This window comes from Thamnophis sirtalis, unplaced genomic scaffold, assembly GCF_051295495.1.
Source record: "Thamnophis sirtalis isolate CommonGarterSnake01/CBP01778 unplaced genomic scaffold, rThaSir2_p1.2 scaffold_10, whole genome shotgun sequence".
Taxonomy (NCBI): domain Eukaryota; kingdom Metazoa; phylum Chordata; class Lepidosauria; order Squamata; family Natricidae; genus Thamnophis; species Thamnophis sirtalis.
This window is the reverse complement of record NW_028261390.1, coordinates 28,194,670-28,214,246: the sequence shown is the minus strand read 5'-3', so window position 1 is coordinate 28,214,246 and position 19,577 is coordinate 28,194,670. Positions and strand designations below refer to the sequence as shown.

General features: G+C 38.0%; 2 protein-coding genes across 5 annotated transcripts in view; both read left to right on the top strand.

Moving 5' to 3' along the window:
- LSM6 (LSM6 homolog, U6 small nuclear RNA and mRNA degradation associated) overlaps window positions 1–818 on the top strand; it is a 65,506-nt gene extending 64,688 nt beyond the window's left edge. For all 4 annotated transcript variants that reach the window (XM_087724338.1, XM_087724336.1, XM_087724337.1 and 1 more), the window contains one exon: window positions 600–818. In XM_087724338.1, the coding sequence (XP_087580464.1) occupies window positions 600–634 (35 nt within the window). In that variant the 3' untranslated portion in view covers window positions 635–818. The remainder of the gene's footprint in view (window positions 1–599) is intronic.
- Window positions 819–3,475: 2,657 nt separating this feature from the next.
- REELD1 (reeler domain containing 1) lies at window positions 3,476–19,329 on the top strand. The gene is made up of 7 exons (XM_014059329.2): window positions 3,476–3,549; window positions 5,491–5,707; window positions 9,225–9,447; window positions 9,926–10,098; window positions 12,078–12,372; window positions 14,855–14,918; window positions 18,392–19,329. Exons 1-7 carry the CDS (start codon window positions 3,538–3,540, stop codon window positions 19,004–19,006), a joined length of 1,599 nt encoding a protein of 532 aa, XP_013914804.2. The 5' UTR covers window positions 3,476–3,537; the 3' UTR covers window positions 19,007–19,329.
- Window positions 19,330–19,577: the final 248 nt, after the last annotated feature.

The following is a 19,577-nucleotide window of genomic DNA, read 5'->3' as shown; positions in this document are numbered from 1 at the left end:
AAAAGAAAAACAAAATAATATGCATCTTAGATGCAGTCTAAGCCTGGAGTAAACTGTAAGACAACATTAAAAGGTAAAAGCTTCCCTCGCGCATATGTGCTAGTCTTCCCGACTCTAGGGGGCAGTGCTCATCTCTGTTTCAAAGCCGAAGAGTCAGTGCTGTCTGAAAATGTCTCCGTAATCATGTAACTGGCATAACTAAACGCTGAAGGCGTGCGGAACACTGTTACCTTCTGTTACAAAGGTGGTTCCTATTTTTATACTTGCATTTTTACATGCTTTCGAACTGCTAGGTTGCCAGAACAAGTAACTGGAGCTCACTCCATTATGCAGTGCTGGGTATTGGAACTGCCAAACTGCCGATCTTTCTGATTGACAAGCTCAGCATCTTAGCCACTGAGCCATCGCATCCCTTTTAAGACAACATTAGGGCCAGCCAACATCTCTTAGGAGAGTTTCATAATTGGGTGTCTCTCAAAAATTATTTTTTGTTGTTATATTCCTGCTCAGTAGTAATAAATAATTTGTGAACTGTAGTTACAGTGATGATTGTTTGTCTATGATGAGTTTGTTTAATGTATTATTTTTTCTCTTAACAGTCTTATATATAAGTACACAGAAGAGGAGAATGTGAGCTGAAGATGGACTATTTCATATTAACTTTTCTTAATAATTGTTTTGTTTCTTCCTTCTGTTGTAAAGTTACATAATCTGTATGAAAATGGTTTTTTTTAAAATGTTAAACAAAATGGAACATTTTTCTGTTTCAATATTGTTTGTATTATAATTTGGAAAGAAATAAAAAATGTAAAATAGTGTGATTTGTTTAATCTTTCAAGTTTTTTTAAAACAGCATCTGGTATTCAGATGGTAATAGTTATAAGCTAGAGAATAACCACATTTAAATATTTTTCACTGCCAAAAAGGGAAGGATGATCTGAGTTTTCAGTGACAGGGTAGGGTAGGGTAAGTAACATTCCCATTTTTAAAAAATATATATGGTGAATTGCTGACTTTAACTAACAAACGTATTGTTTAGGGGAGGGGGTGGAAATTGCAATAAAAATGCCATGAAAGGAAAATCCAGAACTTAGTGTGACAGAAAGAAATAAGCATCACAATTTGTGAGAAGTTATTTTTTCAGAACCTTGACAACTCTTTTAATATCGTTAAGCAGAGGATTTTTTTGTCTCAGCAGGCTTAGGGAGTTCCTAAATCTTATTGCCTCACATTCTGGGACAGTTATGATGTTTAATATAAAATTCAGCAGCTTGATGAAAATCTTATAATTCCATTTTTCTTCTTTTTTCTTAAATCATAGTCAATATTCTAATTGCCATTTCAAGACAAAATAAAAATTGAGATTAAAAAAAAATCTTAATTGTTGCTAACCATTGATTAGTCCAATGTTTCTCAACCTTTGCAGCTTTAAGATGGGAAGGCTTCAACTCCCAGAATTCCTTAGCTAGCACAACCAGCCCTGCTTGCTGGGGAATTCTGGGAGTTGAAGTCCACCCATACTAAAGTTGCCAAGGTTGAGAACCACTGGTATGGAGTCAGGGGTGGGTTCCTACCAGTTCTAACCTCTTCTGTAGAAGAGGTTCCACAAATCTACAGTGCCATTTAGAACCGGTTCCAGCTCCCTCCCCCCGCCCGTCCGCACATCATCAAGATGAAGAGCCAGAGGAGGAATTCTGGGAGTTGAAGTCCACAAGTCTTAAAGCTGTCAAGTTTGAACACGGGGTTTTTTCTAAAGGGTTAGGGGTGCAAGGGTCTTGTAACTTGACAGCTTTAAGACTTGCGTTCTTCAAATGCCAGAGTTTCTGAACCAACATTTTGGTTGCTAAGCAAGAGCATTGTTAAGTGAGTTTCACTACATTTTACAAGATGGCCATGCCCACCCAGTCACATGACTGCCAAGCCACTCCCATCCGGTCATGGTCCGCAAGCCACCCCCACAAAGGCCACACCCACAGAAGAGGTTCTAAAAAATTTTTAAACCCATCAGTGTATGGAGTCCTTCCTTCAAACATTTATGATTTTAAACTTGGAACACTTAAAAATAAGTGAGTGAATGGAGGGGAGTTATATATGAGATTACATGTATTTTACATGTGCTTTAGTAAAGTGCTCAGTTACTTTAAGACTTAAGATCTTGTAAATTTCTGTACAATATCTACCTAGTACCTACCTCAAGGAATGTAGTTTGCATTTGTACTATAATATAGAGAAGCACAATAGCATCTTTGATAAAGGTAAGATTAACATTAGATATGCTGTCCCAGGGTTGTTTCATGTTGTGACTACATTAGAGTGTACATCTGCCTGCTATCTAACTAAAAGGATATTTCTTCAGAAGAAAAAACAAGTAACATCAAATCAAATCTTGATTATGGTCATAGACCAGCATAAGGAAGATGGGATACAGTCATTAACAAAGCATAAAGGATACATCAAGAATGAAAATGTAACTCTAAAAAAGAATTATGAGAAGCAAGAAGATATAAAAGTTACATAAATTTATAAATTAAAAGGGGGCAGGAACATTAGATGGATAGAACATAAGGGATTAATATATGGAAGATTATATCAAATTACAAAGCACTCAATACGGTGAACTAGGTGCTCATTAAATCTAATTTATAGCAGAGGTCATCCAATTAATTTGAAGGCTACACACAACCTGTATACATATGACAATTTCTATATATACTTTGATACAGTATGTTGTATTCCTCTACCAACTAGTATTAGAAATTTTTTAAATAAAATATAAATAAGACGTAAACAATTAAGCCAGTTTATTCCCAGGTTCTGTTCTCAGAGCGGTTTCTATGTTAAGAGAAGCTGTAGTCAAGGAACATGGACAAATGAATTTCCTTATGCTCCAGTGCCTCAAACACCTGTTGTGAAACTTCAGTTAATACTTGCAGCCTTTATTTGTGTTAACAATCGATTTTATGGCTCTGACCTGTATTATTGCCTGAAATGACATCATCTAAAAGAGAGATGAGGAATAAGAAAATTTTCAGGACTGGATGGAATCAAACTCCCCTTTCCTATATTGTTAGATTTTAATTTCAATATTATTGTACAAACTTGGAAGATGAAACAGGCAGGATATGTTTTCCAATGTGCAAAACAAAAAAGAACAACCCACCAGTTATGTCATATTTAGAGGCAGATGGAAAAATGAGGCCCTCTACATACGGTTTTTTGAAAGAAATTCCAGGTGAATCCCTTACAATCTTATTATGAACTTAAATTTACATGAAGCAGTATCATTTCCCTACACAACATTATGCAATACTGTAGAAATTATTTCTTTGTGATCCTTTTTTTCCCCATGAATGAGTAGAGTGTGAAGAACTAACATGATTAAAACTGGATTTGAGCACTTACTGGCTTCCTGTAGCTATTAAGTAATAACAGAAACAGCTGTTGCTCTCCCCATTAGTGGAGAAAGCAAAAAGCTTTTTTCTTTAAGGAATGTCTGCCTGTCAGGCTACAGGAGAAAGCTGCTGTGTCTGAAGGAATATGGATCCCCAGGTAAGTAATAGCAGGCTGTAATGCAACTTTGGTGTTCACCATCAGGAGATTGCCAATGGGTGTATTGGAGGATAGAATCACTAATTTTAGATACAAAAATTTATCATTGTAGTATAGATGATGCTTTGTGAGAATTGTTCTGACTGGCAGGTATCAGAATAAAAAAGGTGTAAGTGGCTTCTTTGTTCAAAACTATCAATCACGCCACTGGGTTTTTAAAATGGGTCCCTTCTACGACTTTATAACTTTCCTTAATATGGAAATGTTTGCATAAATCTATTCAGGGGAATAAAAGCGAACAAATCACTCAATGTTCTGAGAATAAAATCTGAAAAGAAACAGTTCATTGTATAATTGTTATCCCAATCAGTGCACTGTAAATAGAAGGAAAAACCTATAGAATGAGCCTGCTATTTTTATTTATTAGATTTCAGTATATAGTATGGTGAAATATAAATAATGTGAAATATAATACAGTAAAACGTACTGAGATTTTTTGTTTATAATAATATGTTTATTTTTATAATGCAATAATAAAAGCCACCCAAAGATTATCTACTGGTGAAGATTTTTGTAGTCTACCTCTAGTGGCCTACTCCACTGGGCTGATGATTTATATTTGGACTTTGGAAGAGTGAAGATTTTTTGTGCTATAGATATCAAATTGCCTGGAATTGTCTTAATCAGAAATGCAGACGTTGAGGTCCCAGAATTACATACAGCCTCCTGAGTTGTGGTTTCCATAAACTCCAGAAGTTATTATTCAATTGTAATCTCTAACAAGAAGAAAGTATAAATTAGACATTCAGGAACAATTATATCTTTAGTTTCAATCCAAGTATCACTGAATTGAAACATTTAATTTTGTCTTGATCTTCCTACCACCACCATTGGCTATGCACACCATTCCCCATTCTGCTACTCAAATGACCCTCAGCACAGAAAATATTGTACACATTTTGTTTATGTACAAAGGATGTACAGGGATGTAAAGTTAATATTTTTGATGTTTCGATTAAACAGCTGCAAGGTCAAAAAAAGGTTTCAGGTAATTCAGTTTGAATGATGGAAAAATGTGATTGCATTACAATGGATCTGCTACTGGGTGAATATTTTCTAGATGGGTCACAGAGCTTGAGTAGCTGCATTAATTCCCTGCATATTAAAATGTCGCTTAGGGAAAAAAATGGCTACGGCAGTGCTTCTCAGCCTTAGCAACTTTAAGATGTGTGACTTTAACTCCCTGAAACCCTCAGCCAGAATTCTGAAGTTAAAGTCCACACAATACATACATTATAAAGTTGTTGCAGTTGAGAAATTCTACTCTAGAGGTTTCTGACGTAGCCCCACCACACGCATCAGAAAGTTCAGTTCAAAACAGTTCCCAGCTAAGAAGTCAAACTACCACTTTGTTCTGGAGAAGTTGTACTTCTCACCAAGGCAGAACTCCACAAAAGATACTACTAATAACTTCATTCGGGTTGTCTATCTTTTATATAAAGACTATCGGATAACCCAACATTGCCCGGGTATTTATTTATTGGGCAAAAATGTCCAGAGCAAACATAATTTCTAATGTTGGATTTTCCCTCTTACCAGAGGGAGCACCCTTGTGGAGTACTTTGAAACCATTACCATGGCAACTCCACTGCGCTGCACAGTAGAAGCCATTTTACAGCAGTACAGTAGAAGGCATTTTAAGGCACAACAGGCTGTATCTTAACAGAACACACACCCAGAGGGGTTTTAGGGGTGTCTTACCCCCACAGTATTTGTTTCCAGAGAGTAAATCCTCTGTGTACTAAGTTTGGTTGAAACTGCTCTAGGTGTTCCAGAGTTATGCTGGAACACACACACACACACACACACAAAAGATAGAAGAAGATAGATTAAAAAAATATTCCTCTCAAGTGTATTTGTTTTTGTTTTTTTTCCTGTCAGGCAGAGGGCAAGATGAAAGCATGGTCCTTTCTTGTTCTGTGGGCATTTACAATCCTGTACTTGGTTTCATATACGGATGCCTTTTCCCATGGGGCCAGCCTTTCTGCCTGTTCTGATATGAGACCCAAACATATCCGAGCTCACCTTCAGAATCCTCAGAATAATTACATCACCATCCACACCAACACTTCCTTTTCTCCAGGTGACAAGGTACCAGGTAAGAAATAGCACCTGATTACAGGCTTCTCAAGAATAATTAGAAGGCTGTAGATAGCAGCTTAGTGCAAGGCTATCAATAAGGTCTTCACAATAAGTCATTATTTGGAGAGAGACACATGTGATCACAGTCCATTTTTGCACCTTGATCCATAATTCTGAGAATCACACCGCCAAAATAGTAATGGGAAGGCAGCATTTATTTTTCTGTCTTGAAATACATGTGTGAAATTTCTTAAGCCTATTTTGAGTCATGCTAAGTTAGTTGTCATGACCACTTTTTCAGCCATGCTCCCTGATACTCTAGAAAAAGAAGACAGACAAGCCAAATTAAGCTCAGATAAGAAGTTGCCCAACTTTCCTGTACACAGTGCTTTTGATATGCTTCTTGGTGGTTTGTCCATACTTGTGGGACTTCGGTTTTTGCTTTCTTTGGGGAATTTTGCTGTGGAGAATGGCCTTCATTTTTCAACATTCCTCTTGGTTTTCTAAGGCAGGAAGACAGAATTGATTTGTAAACAGGAAGATTTATTTAAAAAAAAAAGGCTAACAGGAAGAAAACATTAGTTATCTCTGAAGTAGTTGGAGTAACTTTAGAAAAATGTGCTTTATATGCTTCTCACAATGATATGCATTCAGCATATCTGGGAAGATAAAATGCTGCACAGAAGACATATGCTCCTAGAATACATGTGATGATTTATTTGCATTAGGTTTCTAGGGTGCAGTTTCAGACAGAATTATTTCCTTATAAACCGAACTTCTAAAAACAGAACTTGTAAATGTAGTAGTAGTAGGCCCATACATCGGACAAAGTTGAAAAGAAAGCATTAGTATTTTTGCAAAGAACTTATGAATTACTACTGCTTACTATTTCCTACTTTCCTCATCAAAGGACATGACTTTGACCTTCTGCTGTGGAATTTATAGTATTTCAACAAAGTGAAGTTCTCTATCAGAGCAACAGATAAGGCATTCTTAAGAGAGCTAGAAGGGCTTAGAATAAGCAGGTGGAGAACTTCCATTACAGGCATTGTCTCTTGCCTTCATTGGCTAATTAAGTTTAGTGCCGAAATCACCCAACACAAAACTCCATAAATCAGTATCAATAAAAATAATTGCATTATATGATACCTTTACACCAGGTCTTCAAGACAAATAATATGAAACTCCATTTATTACAATTCCAAGAGAAGCTCTGTGTTGATGGGAAATGACATTTAAATTCCCCTACATTTCTAGGGTTAACTATAGCTTGAATTTGGGTTTCCCCACTCCTACTGCAACATTTTAATCATTATGCTGATCTGTGTCACGCCTGCAACCATCTTTTCTTTTGGATCTTTGGCCTGCCACACTTTCTATTATTCTACCACACATTTTCTATTGTGGGAAAATGGGAGGGGGATTGTAGGAGTAAGATGTGATGTAGCTATAACAAAACTCCTTCTAGAAAGCCAAGGTCATCCTTTGTCTTTGCACCTCTGCACCTGACCGGAACTGGATGGGTGGAACTGCCAGCATGGCAGTGTAAGATTGGAGCATGTGACGGACTTGTGGGTGTGGGGGCAAGATCTTGAACTTTCAGCTAAGTGGGGAAAACCAGAAAACTTTCTGTTTCGGGTTTTCCCAGATGTGCCAACATGGCTCTCTTAATAAAATGGAACTTTGAGCGATACTTTGCCTTGGACTCTGATTTACTTTTAGATGCTATTTGGAACTCTGACAGTCTGTATGATATGTTTATTGTGCTGCTGGGTTTATTGAATAGATAAAGCTTTTGGATAAATAAAGTTTTGAAGCTCCCATATGCATTCTTTGTTTATAAGAGATTATAATATTCAAAAGACAAACTCTGATTTAGGTTATGTGCCAGAAGGTTTCAGACCCAATAGTCTTCTCTATGACCCAAGGATGCTCAGCTTTTCTGCTTTTAGCTTAGCAAAGGAAAAGTCCTAGTTAGTCTCCTCCAATGTGGGGAACAAAAAGTGGAATTGTGCCTCACCAACCCTTACCCACAACACTTCCACCTCTTCTAGGCATTCCTTCTCATAAAAGGCAGTTCAAATGTCTGAGGCAAGAGGAATGCTCATCACTATCACAATTATTGTCCTGTATATCTCTTCCATATTCCCTTCCTGACATCTTTTCTTAGTGCTGTTCAAGTTTTTTTCTGTCATTAATTGTCTTTAATATTCCATAGTATTTTTTCTTTTGTTTATCTTTTGTATTTTCATAATCTTGCTCAAAAAATGTAATGGGAGAAAGAAATAAAGATAAAAGAATTGGTGATGTGATTAGTAGTATAGACACTATTCTATTTTATCTCTATTAGTTTCATGTTAAATGTGGAATGACTGAACGGGCCTAAAATTTGCATCTTTTTAAGGAAGAGGGGTTATAGTGAAGGGAGAATGATAGGAAATAAAGGTGCAATACTGGGCTTCAACCGATTTTATAATTTCTTGAAAATGTTATTTTTCTCTAAAAATGGATTTTGTTTTGCTCCTTTGCTTTTGAGAAGATTGAAAAGTGCTTTCCCATTTCTCTGGGTGGACTTTTGCACTAATTGGAAAATACTGCTGATATTACTGTCTTGTTGCCCCTCTATTTCCTGCTCTGAAGTCTCACTATTGCCTATATGTACCCATATGGGAAGCTCTATAGGTGAAATTCCCTTCCTTGGGACTTAATTGAATGTAAAAAGCCAAGAAAGCTGCAAATATTTGAAAAGATTGTACGATAAAAGACACGAAGCTCTCCCAAACGGTCTCTGTAGCCCCTATATTACTAAGAATATGCCAGAATATCATACACTATGCAACTTCTCATCTGCTTTGGGGAAAAAAAGAAAATTATGTTTTCCCCAACAAATGGATGAGAATGGTTGAACAATATGTAAGAAAAATGTGTTCACTGTAGTTCTGGCACACAGAATAGCAACCTCTTTTTTTCCCAAGCCATAGCACTAATGTTCTACTTCAGTAGAACTTCTAAAAGATTGCCAAATTGCTTGAGGGTTTTATATGTCTTCTGACAAATTGTATCACAGGCTTTCAAAAAAAAAAAGGTAAGAGTTTGGAATGAAATTATTTCCTACTTGTCAATCATACTTATGCTCAATTCCTTCCAGAAAACATGGTTGTGAGCAAAAGCACATCTGAAATGTGAAGCAAGTGAATGCTAGTATAAACATAACCTCTACAATAAATTGTTGTAGGTGTAACTGTTAGATAGGGCGAATGGAAGAGACAAGACTCAGGCTTCAACAACAAACAGCTCTTTATTCGGCAACTATGTACAATCCAGCAACTTGCTTGTCTGATAGCTTGCCCTTATATAGGGAGCTTTCAGACAGCTCAACCAATCAGATTCAATCTTGTTTCCCACCAGAATAGTGGACCTGAGTGTAGCTACTTGCTTCACTATGAATACTTAACAGAAAACCTCTCCTCTTCGGCCCCACATCTACAGTAATATAAATGTTTTTGCATCACAATCTCCCCCCCCCCCTCCAGTTACAATCAGGAGTTCACGTGATTTTATGGGTTTCATGCTTCAAGCTCGCAGGGTACTGAATGACCAAATAACCGGCACATTTGTACACATTCCTCCTGGCTCCAAACTGCTGACTTGTTTCGAAGATGGTGACACCGTTACCCATTCAGACAAATCACTTAAGAGAAACTTGTCTTTTGTGTGGAAAGCCCCAGATCAGCCTATTGGAGACATCAGATTCTTGTAAGTATTTGCTTGCTAAGTATGACGTCGCCTCCTGAGGAAGTATTCTAATAATTCAATTAATGAGAATCAGATAAGTGTTTTGGTTTACATGTTTCATTGAGAGGAGAATAGGGCAATGGTCCTCAACCTTTCATGGAGAAGAGGTTTTTTTACAGACCAGAGAAGGTGTGGTTTTGCCTGCTTTGCATGTTTTAGATTTTGGATAAAAATATGGACATGTTTAAAATGTTATTTTACATTCTGATTGTTTATTTACTTGAATAGGAAAATCTAGAAGAGAATTTATTCATGTCTGGTATGAGTTTCTAATTAGCAAAATATAGGATGTATGAATATTATACCTAAGTGTAAAATTGTTCTATTTTCATGTGTTTTTCAATTACACTGCTTGCAGATTTCGAATAATTCTTTTTTATTTACTAAATGATTCATTGATGCAGAGAATGACTAAGGCCTTTCTTTGAATACTTTACAGTTTATCAGTTGTTCAGTCGTACTTTGTTTATTGGGAAAAGATTGAATCGTCAACTGTTTCTCAACAAATACAGAATAGAACAATTACTGAAAATAATGATGTCTCCAGTACAATTAAACCAGCTCTACTTCAGAAACTTATTGATCCGAAAGGAACATTCACTGTAGGAAAAAGTAAGTTGTCCTCTGACATACATTTTTTCTTGTAGGAAAGACTGTAAGTGCCCGTTTTATTTTTTAGCTGTTTTTAGTTCTCTTAACTATACAATAGTTACTTTTGCCACAAGTTTTTATATTGAATTCAAAATGTATTGAGGCATAAAGTAGATTCTTATTTTCATGAGCAAAATGTCCAAGTCAACTAATTTCTAATTACTGCCCTAATTCAATTAACAGTCTTGTGTAAAGTGAATAGATTATAAATGACCAAGAGTTTCTCTAGGAGAGCTTTTGCTGATTATTTTTTTTGTGTGTGTGCATGTATATTATGAGGTGATATCATATGCATAAACTTTATGAGACCTCATTTGGATCTTTCGATGCAAGTAGGAAAAGAAAATCCTCTGATCCATCCAACATCATAATAAAGTTTGCAGACGACACAGCGGTGCTGGGTCTCATAACTGGAGGGGACGAATCAGCATATAGGGAAGAAGTCCAGAAGGTATCTGCATGGTACTCAAGAAACAACTTACAACTAAATACTAATAAGACAAAGGAGATGGTGCTAGATTTCTGGAAGCACAGAGAGGAGCCTGCACACTGTATATCGAGAGGGGCTGTGTGGAGAATTCCTCTTTTAAATTCTTGGGAGTGCTTATTAGTTAAGATCTCACCTGGAAAAACAACACGTCTCTGGTGATTGGAAAGGCCCAACAGAGACTTCATTTCCTTAGAGTCCTGCGAAAAAATCAGGTGGAACAACGGCTGATAACCTCTTTCTATTGGTCCACCATAGAAAGTGTCCTCACATATTGCATTACAGTATGGTATGCTGGTTTAACAGCTGTGGACAGGAAGGCACTACAGAGAGTGATCAATTCGGCACAAGAAACCATTGGTTGCCCTCTGACACCACTGGACATCGCCAGATCTTGCTGCTTTAGCAGAGTAAGGAAGATACTCAGAGATGATTGACACCCTGGTCAGTGTCTCTTTGCACTTCTACCATCGTGCAGAAGACATCAAAGTATAGCCAGGCAAACAAATAGGTTTAAAGATAGTTTCTATCCTTGGCCTGTCAGATTTTTAAATACAATCACAATCACTCCATGCACACACTAGTTTTTTTCTTTTTCTTTCTTTTTTCGTTTCTGCTATAATTTTGCACCAGTGAGGTTAAAACTAATTTCTTTGTATTTAAGTACAATGGCAATAAAGATTATACTATACTAAAAGGGCCAAATACCCTTGTTCTCCTTTGCTTTGCATCTTTTAAGCATTAGAACAACTTTTTTCCTTTTGAGAGACACGAACAGTTCTTAGGCAAAGGGGAGAGCAGATCTGCCTCAAGTAAAGAAAATATGGCATTCAATAACAATCTCTGCTCTCACCTGGGTTTGGGAGAACCTGTAGCTAATGTTATGGCTGGTTCAGGAAACCTCCAAATCCCACCTCTGGCTGGCCCTGCCCACCCCACCCCTCCTCTCCCAGGAGTCTTCATGCGGCCTGTTTTGGATGCGAGATAAGTGCAGGGCATGTACAGAGGCTCGGGTAGGGGGGGAAATGGACCTTGCGGAAGGCCTCTGGAGCCCAGGGAGGTAGTTTTCTCCCTCCCAGAGGCTTGAGGAAAGCCTCTGGAGCCTGAGGAAGGCAAAAATTTCTCCCCTCCCTCTGTGGTGCAGGAGGCCGACTAGCCATGCCCACCATCCCACGCCCACCCAGCAACCAGGCAGAGAACCCGTTGCTGAAATTTTTGCAACCTGGCTGTATCCATCGACAATACACTTCTCAAGAGGCATCTGACTGACTTCTCTCAGAAAGAAAACAATGGATTAGAAATACGTTTGTCTAATTATATAATTCATCTCAATACTTTACAATATATGTGACAATCGTTTAATGTGGAAAATGTTTATGTAAATAAGCATGTTTTATATTTTGTTCTATTCAGTTGTTTTTAAATGCTTTGTTTTTGTTTTCCCTTCCACAAGGAAATTCTGTTCCTGACACCATTGTAACTCCATTTGCGATGTTTACACCCACCCCCAGCCTGATTCGAACTGAAGCAACCCTGGCTTTGGATTCAACTTCCCATGAAACACCAGCCTCTGATGTTGGCATCACTGGAAATTTTCTTTCTGAGTCCTTTGTAGACCGGGTCCCTTCGCATGAGATAATGCTCAGTAATGGAACAGAGAAAAATGGTGGTTTCATTCTGGAATCATCCCTTCAGCTTCAGGATCTCAATTTCAGTGTGCAAGATTATTTTTCCAGTGCAAACAATAGGTATTGTGAGAATATCAAATGTCTATGTGTGCGTGTTAATGGCAATGTGTGAAAAGCTGGTATTGTATAGAATGCCTAGGAAATCTATAGAATGTGTGACATTTTAGGAAAATTATGAAATCTCTGGTATTTAAATATGCTGCAGGCTTTCCCTAGGCACTGTTTATAGTAACTAGGCATTATACAGAATGACAAGAATTATTTAGGCAAAGTATGAAAGAGAGCCATGAAAAGGGCCATGATAGGACTAGGGTCAGGTTTAGACTAATCTTAACCCTAACCCCCTTGGTGGGGTTAACTTACCTTCTCTACCAGTTTGCAAATGTGAGCGCACACCACCTTCTGTGCATGCGCACCACTTCTGTGCATGTGCAGAAGGTCGCGCATTACATTGGGGTGTGTGGAGCCTCCCACAGCCGCCACTATCGGTTCGCCCGAATCAGAGAGAAATGGCTGAATACTACCTCTGCCTAACACTAACCTTTATCCTAACCCTTTACTGAAAGACATATATATGAAAATGAAAGAACTACAAACTGAAGTACAGGACTTTCTTTCTTGGGAAAAAACAAGAGAAAAAGACCAGTACTTGTTGCAACAAAGAAGGCTAGAATGGCATTTTAATGGGAGTATTTCATAGCTTGCTGGTTTGTTTGTTTTTTGCATTGCATGGAAATGCTTAGCAAATGTCTGAAATATTAAGCATTTCATACTTTGACGTCCCATTTTGGCATTCTATAGATTTCCTAGGCATTCTATAAAATGCCTAGTTTCACATAGTGAAAGTAGCATATATAAAAATTGTCATTATATGCTAGCACTGATGATGTTGCCTAGTTTGGGTTATGAAATGTCTGCAAGAAAACAACCAAACTCAGAGAGCACTAAGGACCCCTTAAATCTTAAGATTGTGTTTCATTTTAGGAAAATAATATTCTTCTTGGCCTTCAAACCCCAATCTTACAGACCTTTTGCTACAAGCAGATTTAATTGAATCACATCTTTAATGGAAATGATGCATTTCCTATAATCCTAATCTTTTAAATCCTCATGGCATAGCCAAATTTACCACCAGTATCTCATAAAACAGAATGGCTACCAACAATGCAAGTTCTTTCACTTGCCTTATTGGGAAAGTTTAAACTTCCTATCCACTCTAGTTCATACTGAGATGGGATCGCTCAGAATTAATCTAGTACAGACCTCACAACTGCTAGTAGCTGTATAAATGCTGAGGTGTCTGGGAATTGAAGTATCAAGTATCATCCAGAGGGCCATACGTTTCTGTTGTGGCCCGCCAGCAGCCAGCAGAGCTGGTGGCAGATTCAGAGAGTGAGGAGGTTGGGGACAAACATGGGCCAGTCCTGGAGTCTGGGGAAGGCTCTGATGAGTGCTCTGTGTTGGAGGCAGAGATGGGGCCAGGGCCATCTGACAGATATCAGCTGTCTTTGGAGTCGGAGATCAGTGGGCCAGAAAAACAGCTGGAGCCTGTTCCTGATATACTCATGCACAGAGCTGCCAGAAGAAGGGAACAGTTAAGGAACAAGGGCCGACTCAGGAGTAAAGGCACAGGTGGACGGTGAATGGCCCCTCTAATAGGGATAGAGGAGCTAAACGGGAGTTGAGTTTGCAGGAGACAATTAGTTTGTTTAATTAGCGTGAAGATTTGTTTGTGACTCTCAGAGATTCCTTGCCAAGTATTTTATGGTGCAGCATTGCTTTTGGAAGATATCGGCCTGGCAGCTCTCCAAGCCTGATGAGGTCTGTGGTTGTAAATTCACCCTTGAAAGACTGTTTTTCAGGACTTTGCTGGATGCGAATGAGAGGAATTCACATTAGCTTAATAAAAAGGTGTTTTGTCGGAACAAGAAGTCTGCTTCGTGATTTTGTGAAGCCTAGGTCAGAACAGTTTCCATACCTGCTTTTTAATAAGACAAACAAGATTGTTCGTTATGTCATTTACCTACTGTAATGGCTTCATCTCATTGCTGAATCATTATGAAGTACTAATATAGGAGCAATGTCCTTAGATGAGTCCTTAGAAAATTCCACTTTCTAAATGTCGGGAATACATTATATTTATAAAGATGTGTGAGTGAGGTGTGAAGATCTTACTCACTCAATGTTTCACAAGATGTTAAAATTGTGACTGAGAACTGGAAGTTGGCATCTGTGAGATATCCTGATTACTTGAAAATTCTGTACATCTGTTCCGAAAATGATAGAGATTCAAAACAGGAAGCAGCAGATTCAAAACCAAAAGCAAAAAAACCTCAGCATGGATAGCATAGCTCAGATGTGGGAGCTTTCGTCCTTGCATTTTCTATTTGCAAAATGAATAATATAAGAAATACATAGTGGCAGCAAGAAAAGTGCCTACAGAATTCAAACAGTAGTAATATATGAATACAGTGCAGTACAATCTCTGAATATTTCCTAATACTACAAGTAATTAATTGGAACTTCCTCTTCAACATTTTAGGACAGAAACTGTTTCAAGTATTCCCATGTCTCTCTTGTGTCTCACGTGTAAGAAAAGCATGCAGGTAAGCCTTTGGGGAGGTTTTGTGTGTGTGTGTGTGTGTGTGTGTGTGTGTGTGTGTGTAGTAAACTAAGACATAACATCTTTTAGAAAAAATCTATTCACCTCTATAATAGCCTCAATTCTTTCCATAGTAGAAGTCCAGTCTTATAAGGCACATTTTTAGAATTTTGTTTTAGAAGTGCTATCATTCTTACTCCTGTTGAGTGAAAAATCTCAAACTGCATACATTGAAGTCCTGTTTTTTGCCAGACTTCAGTAGTTTTACTCGTAACTCACATGCCAAAGTGCTTCTAAAGCTTTGTCATGATTTAAAACATAGTATAATGACAAAATTATTTATCAGAAAGTTAAAACTACAGAGATAAATTAAAACATTTACAATTAATTTATGAACACTTACCAACATGTCTTCAAATAATGTATATGGTATATATTGGTATATAATGACTTACAATAACTCCCATCAGTTTACATGCTCAATAGGTCCTTTTCTTAAACAAATAAGTGATCAGACATTTGCCCTATGTAGAATGTTTGCTATCTTTGATCAAAAAAGAACTCTCTTAAAGAAAACTTGCACAGATGATCAACTAAAAGGCATTGTTTTTAGCCCAGGTATCAGATATATTGGAATGTGATTCAGTATCTGGGAAATTGGAACTCTTCATTGCAACTGCAATTCTTCATTGACCTGGGTAGTCTAAAAACTCCCAGAAAATAAGACCGCCCCAGATAATAAGCACAATTGGGCTTTTGAGTGCATGCGCTAAAATAAGCCCTCCCCTGAAAATAAGCCCTTCTCAAAAATATTGCAACACAGTAGCAGACATGAGGTGACCATGCTCACTGCTTCCTGAACCTTAAAAACAATAAGACCTCCCCGAAAATAAGACCAAGCACTTATTTCGGGAGTCTTATTTTCGAGGAAACACAGTAACGTGTAAAATAAGTTGCAGTCTAGCTAATCTTAAAGTTTGCCTAATTCTTTCTCTCAGTTCCACCTCTTCCCCTTCCAATATCTTCAAGCACAAGAATGTGTAAAGATGTGAGATATAAAGTGTTTTTATATTTATATTGTTTTAAAAAATAGTGTCAGAAAAGAAATGACCCCCCCCACACACAAAGAAACATACATTATCCAAAAAATGCATAACTTCTAAAATAAGTGAAAAAATGCAGCAGGAAAAAGATATATGTTGTTATGACAACAAACACAATTGTATACCTAATTATCTACTGCAAACATGATACAATTCTATATCATTTCTAATACATCTTATATAATATGCTTTTTAAAAAAGCCTACTGTATTTTGTATAAATGAGACTCATATTTCATTACATTTATCCATACAAATTCCATACCCATAATCAATCCCTCATACGTTGCAAGCGTAATCAGGTCTTAAATCCATTGAGTACATGGAGTTATACATATATTTTTCCAATGTTGTATTATCAATCTTTGAACTATAGTAAAGGCACAAATAATTCATTAATTTCAGTATCATCCACACCAATACATTTATGTTTTTAAAGACAGTGTCCTTGACTTTCCATACTTAAATACCGCATTTCCCCTAAAATAAGACTACCCTGAAAATTAGCCCTAATTAAGACCTCACCCACCTTGGAGTTCAAGGGATGGTGTGAGGTAAAAATTAAGCCCGGGTGGGGATGTGGGGGGGTGGACCTGAGACATCTGCCTCACCTTCTTCTGCAACCCACTTCTTCTGCAGCTGCTTCGTCTGTAGCCCACTTCTTCTGTGGCCACTTGCTACCGCTTACATGTGTCGCCCCTGGGTTTATCCAGAGTTCTGTTATCAGCTGCCAAGGGTTTTCTGAAAGGCATTTGAAGGTGAAATGGAAGTCAGGGGGTGCTGCATGTGTCAATCTGGAGCCCACTTCTCAACTGCAGAGGTCTTTCCGGAAGGCTCTGATGGTGAAACGGAGGCCGGGGGCAATATGTGCAAGCAGTAGCAAGCGTCTGCAAAAGAAGTGGGCTGGCAGCGAGCTCCTACTGGGTGAGGCTGTCAATGCTGCGGCGGCCAAGATGAGTCAATAATTAGACCTACCTAAAAAGAAGCCCTATCTGTTTTTTTGGGGCGGGGTCAAAAGAAAATAAGATCTGGTTTTGTTTTGGAGGAAACATGGTATTAAATTCTATCACAAAGACCTCCTTCAGAAGTGAGAAAGCAGGTCAGCAAGGGACTAGCAGTATGACAGAGAAGATAGATAATCTTAGCAGCTTGATTAGATAAAACTGGATGCTACTTTATGTTAAAACTACATGAATAGTGAGAAGTCTAGGGGCTCAAAAATTCTATCTCAGACCCCAACAGAGTTTACAATAAACAATGGTAATACAGGTAGTCCTCAACTTATAAGAGTTTGTTTAGTGAACATTGAAATTTACAACAGCATTGAAAATTGTGACTTACGCCCATTTTTCACAATAACAACCTCTGTAGTATCCCCATGATTACGTGATCAAAATTCAGATGCTTGGCAACTCATTCATATTTATGATCGTTGCTGTTTCCCAAGGTTCAATGATCACCTTTTGTGACCTTCTGACAAACAAAGTCAATGGGGAAGTCAGGATTCACTTAACAACTGGGCTACTAACTTATCAACTGCAGTGATTCTACTAACAACTATGGCAAGAAAGGTTGTAAAATGGGGCAAAACCAACTTAACAAATGTCTCACTGAACAACATAAATTTTGGGCTCAATTGTTGATGTAACTGGAAGACTACTTGTAACTTAATCATTATTATCTGGAGATTACAATGAGATCTTTTCTTTATTCCCATGATGCTCAATTAAGGCCACTGTTAGATCTCAAATAGCAATAGCAATAGCAGTAGACTTATATACCGCTTCATAGGGCTTTCAGCCCTCTCTAAGCGGTTTACAGAGAGTCAGCATATTGCCCCCAACAATCTGGGTCCTCATTTTACCCACCTCGGAAGGATGGAAGGCTGAGTCAACCCTGAGCCGGTGAGATTTGAACTGCTGAACTGCTGATCTAGCAGTAGCCTGCAGTGCTGCATTTAACCACTGTGCCACCTATTTTATCCAAATAGGAATTTGGTGGCTCAGTGGCTAAGATGCTGAGCTTGCAGATCAGAAAAAGTCCGCAGTTCAGCGGTTCGAATCCCTAGTGCTGCATAACGGAGTGAGCTCCCGTTACTTGTCCCAGCTTCTGCCAACCTAGCAGTTCGAAAGCACATAAAAAATGCAAGTAGAAAAATAGGAACCATCTTTGGTGGGAAGACATGTGACAGTATTTCCTGCACTTTTGGCATTTAGTCATGCTGGTCACATGACAACGGAGACGTCTTCAGACAGTGCTGGCTATTCGGCTTTGAAAGGGAGATGAACACCACCTTCTACAGTCGGGAACAACTAGCACATATGTGCAAGGGGTGTTACTTTATCCAATATGCATTTAATGTTTTTGCTTTCAAGGAGACTTTGATGACTCCGACTCCAGATGTAACTAAGTCTGCACCTCCCCTTACAACTTCACCATTGGTCAAGTTTTGGGACTCTCCAATGCCAGAAGATTTGGATAGAGAAGAGAAGAGAGATGTTTACCGAAGTTTATCAGCAGTTTCAAGCCAGATAGCAAATAAAGAACCAATAACACAGAAAGTTCCACTGAATTTTCTGCCCCAGGCTGAATTTCCTACCTCTGGGCAGGAGACATACAATCAGAAGGAGGTTTCCAGGAACACCCTCCTAAAAGTAACAAGGATAAAACCCCAAGCTGCTGTTTCTGGAGTGGGAAAAGGAAGGTCACCCAAAGAGTCACGTCTTGTAGCAGCTCAACTTGGTGTTCTCCTTGGCTGCTCTGCTATCCTTGGCATGGTCCTAGCTGTTGGCCTCCGCTGCATCCATTCCCAGTATTGTCATAAGCGGACTGAAGTCTCTTTTAGTGAGCCAGATAATAATGTTGTTGCACTCCAAGACAGTGGAGAGATGATGCACTTCAGGAAGATACGGGAAAATAGCTTTGTCGTGGTGCAGGCAGAGTACAACTGGATCAGCCCTTCAAGTAGTGTTAAAAAAGCTTCTATGTAGGGAGTTAGTTCATTGTACTATTATTGATATTGTTCTTTTATAGTTGAAGTGTGTTTATATTTGAGGCTATGATAAATATTACTAAGAACATAAACATCTGACTAATTGCATATATTCATTTAAGTGAACACAATCAAAATGTGCATGCTTTAATTATATTACAGTGGACTCTTAACTATTTGATACGTATTATAAAATGGAGATGTTCTTCGTTTCAAATGTCACATTTTTTTTTGTTCAAAGTATTACAGTTAATACCCATACTTATTAAAATGAATTCTGTGGGCATCTTTGTTTTGTTGGTGCATTTGAATGCTATGAGTAACAAGAACTGCAATTAACCTATGTCTCTTATAGTTAGTTTTTGCAAAAAATAAATAAATGAAGTTTTTCTTCTGGTTCTTCTTTTTCAAACAAACTCAACCCTTCATCCCTCTTCTCACTTAGTGTTTTTGATTTGATGTGTGTGATATTTCTCAGATAAGTCAAATTTTGCCACTTGAACTAACTTTCCATTTCAGAAAAAAAACAATGGAGAGCAACACTTGCTTTTTAGAAAATTGATTCCTGG

What these genes read in the sequence shown, in the direction of transcription:
- REELD1 (XM_014059329.2), top strand. An exon ending in TCCAGGTGACAAGGTACCAG is followed by an intron (nt 5,708 to 9,224) that starts GTAAGAAATAGC and finishes CCCCCCCTCCAG; the next exon opens with TTACAATCAGGAGTTCACGT. An exon ending in TTTTCCAGTGCAAACAATAG is followed by an intron (nt 12,373 to 14,854) that starts GTATTGTGAGAA and finishes TCAACATTTTAG; the next exon opens with GACAGAAACTGTTTCAAGTA.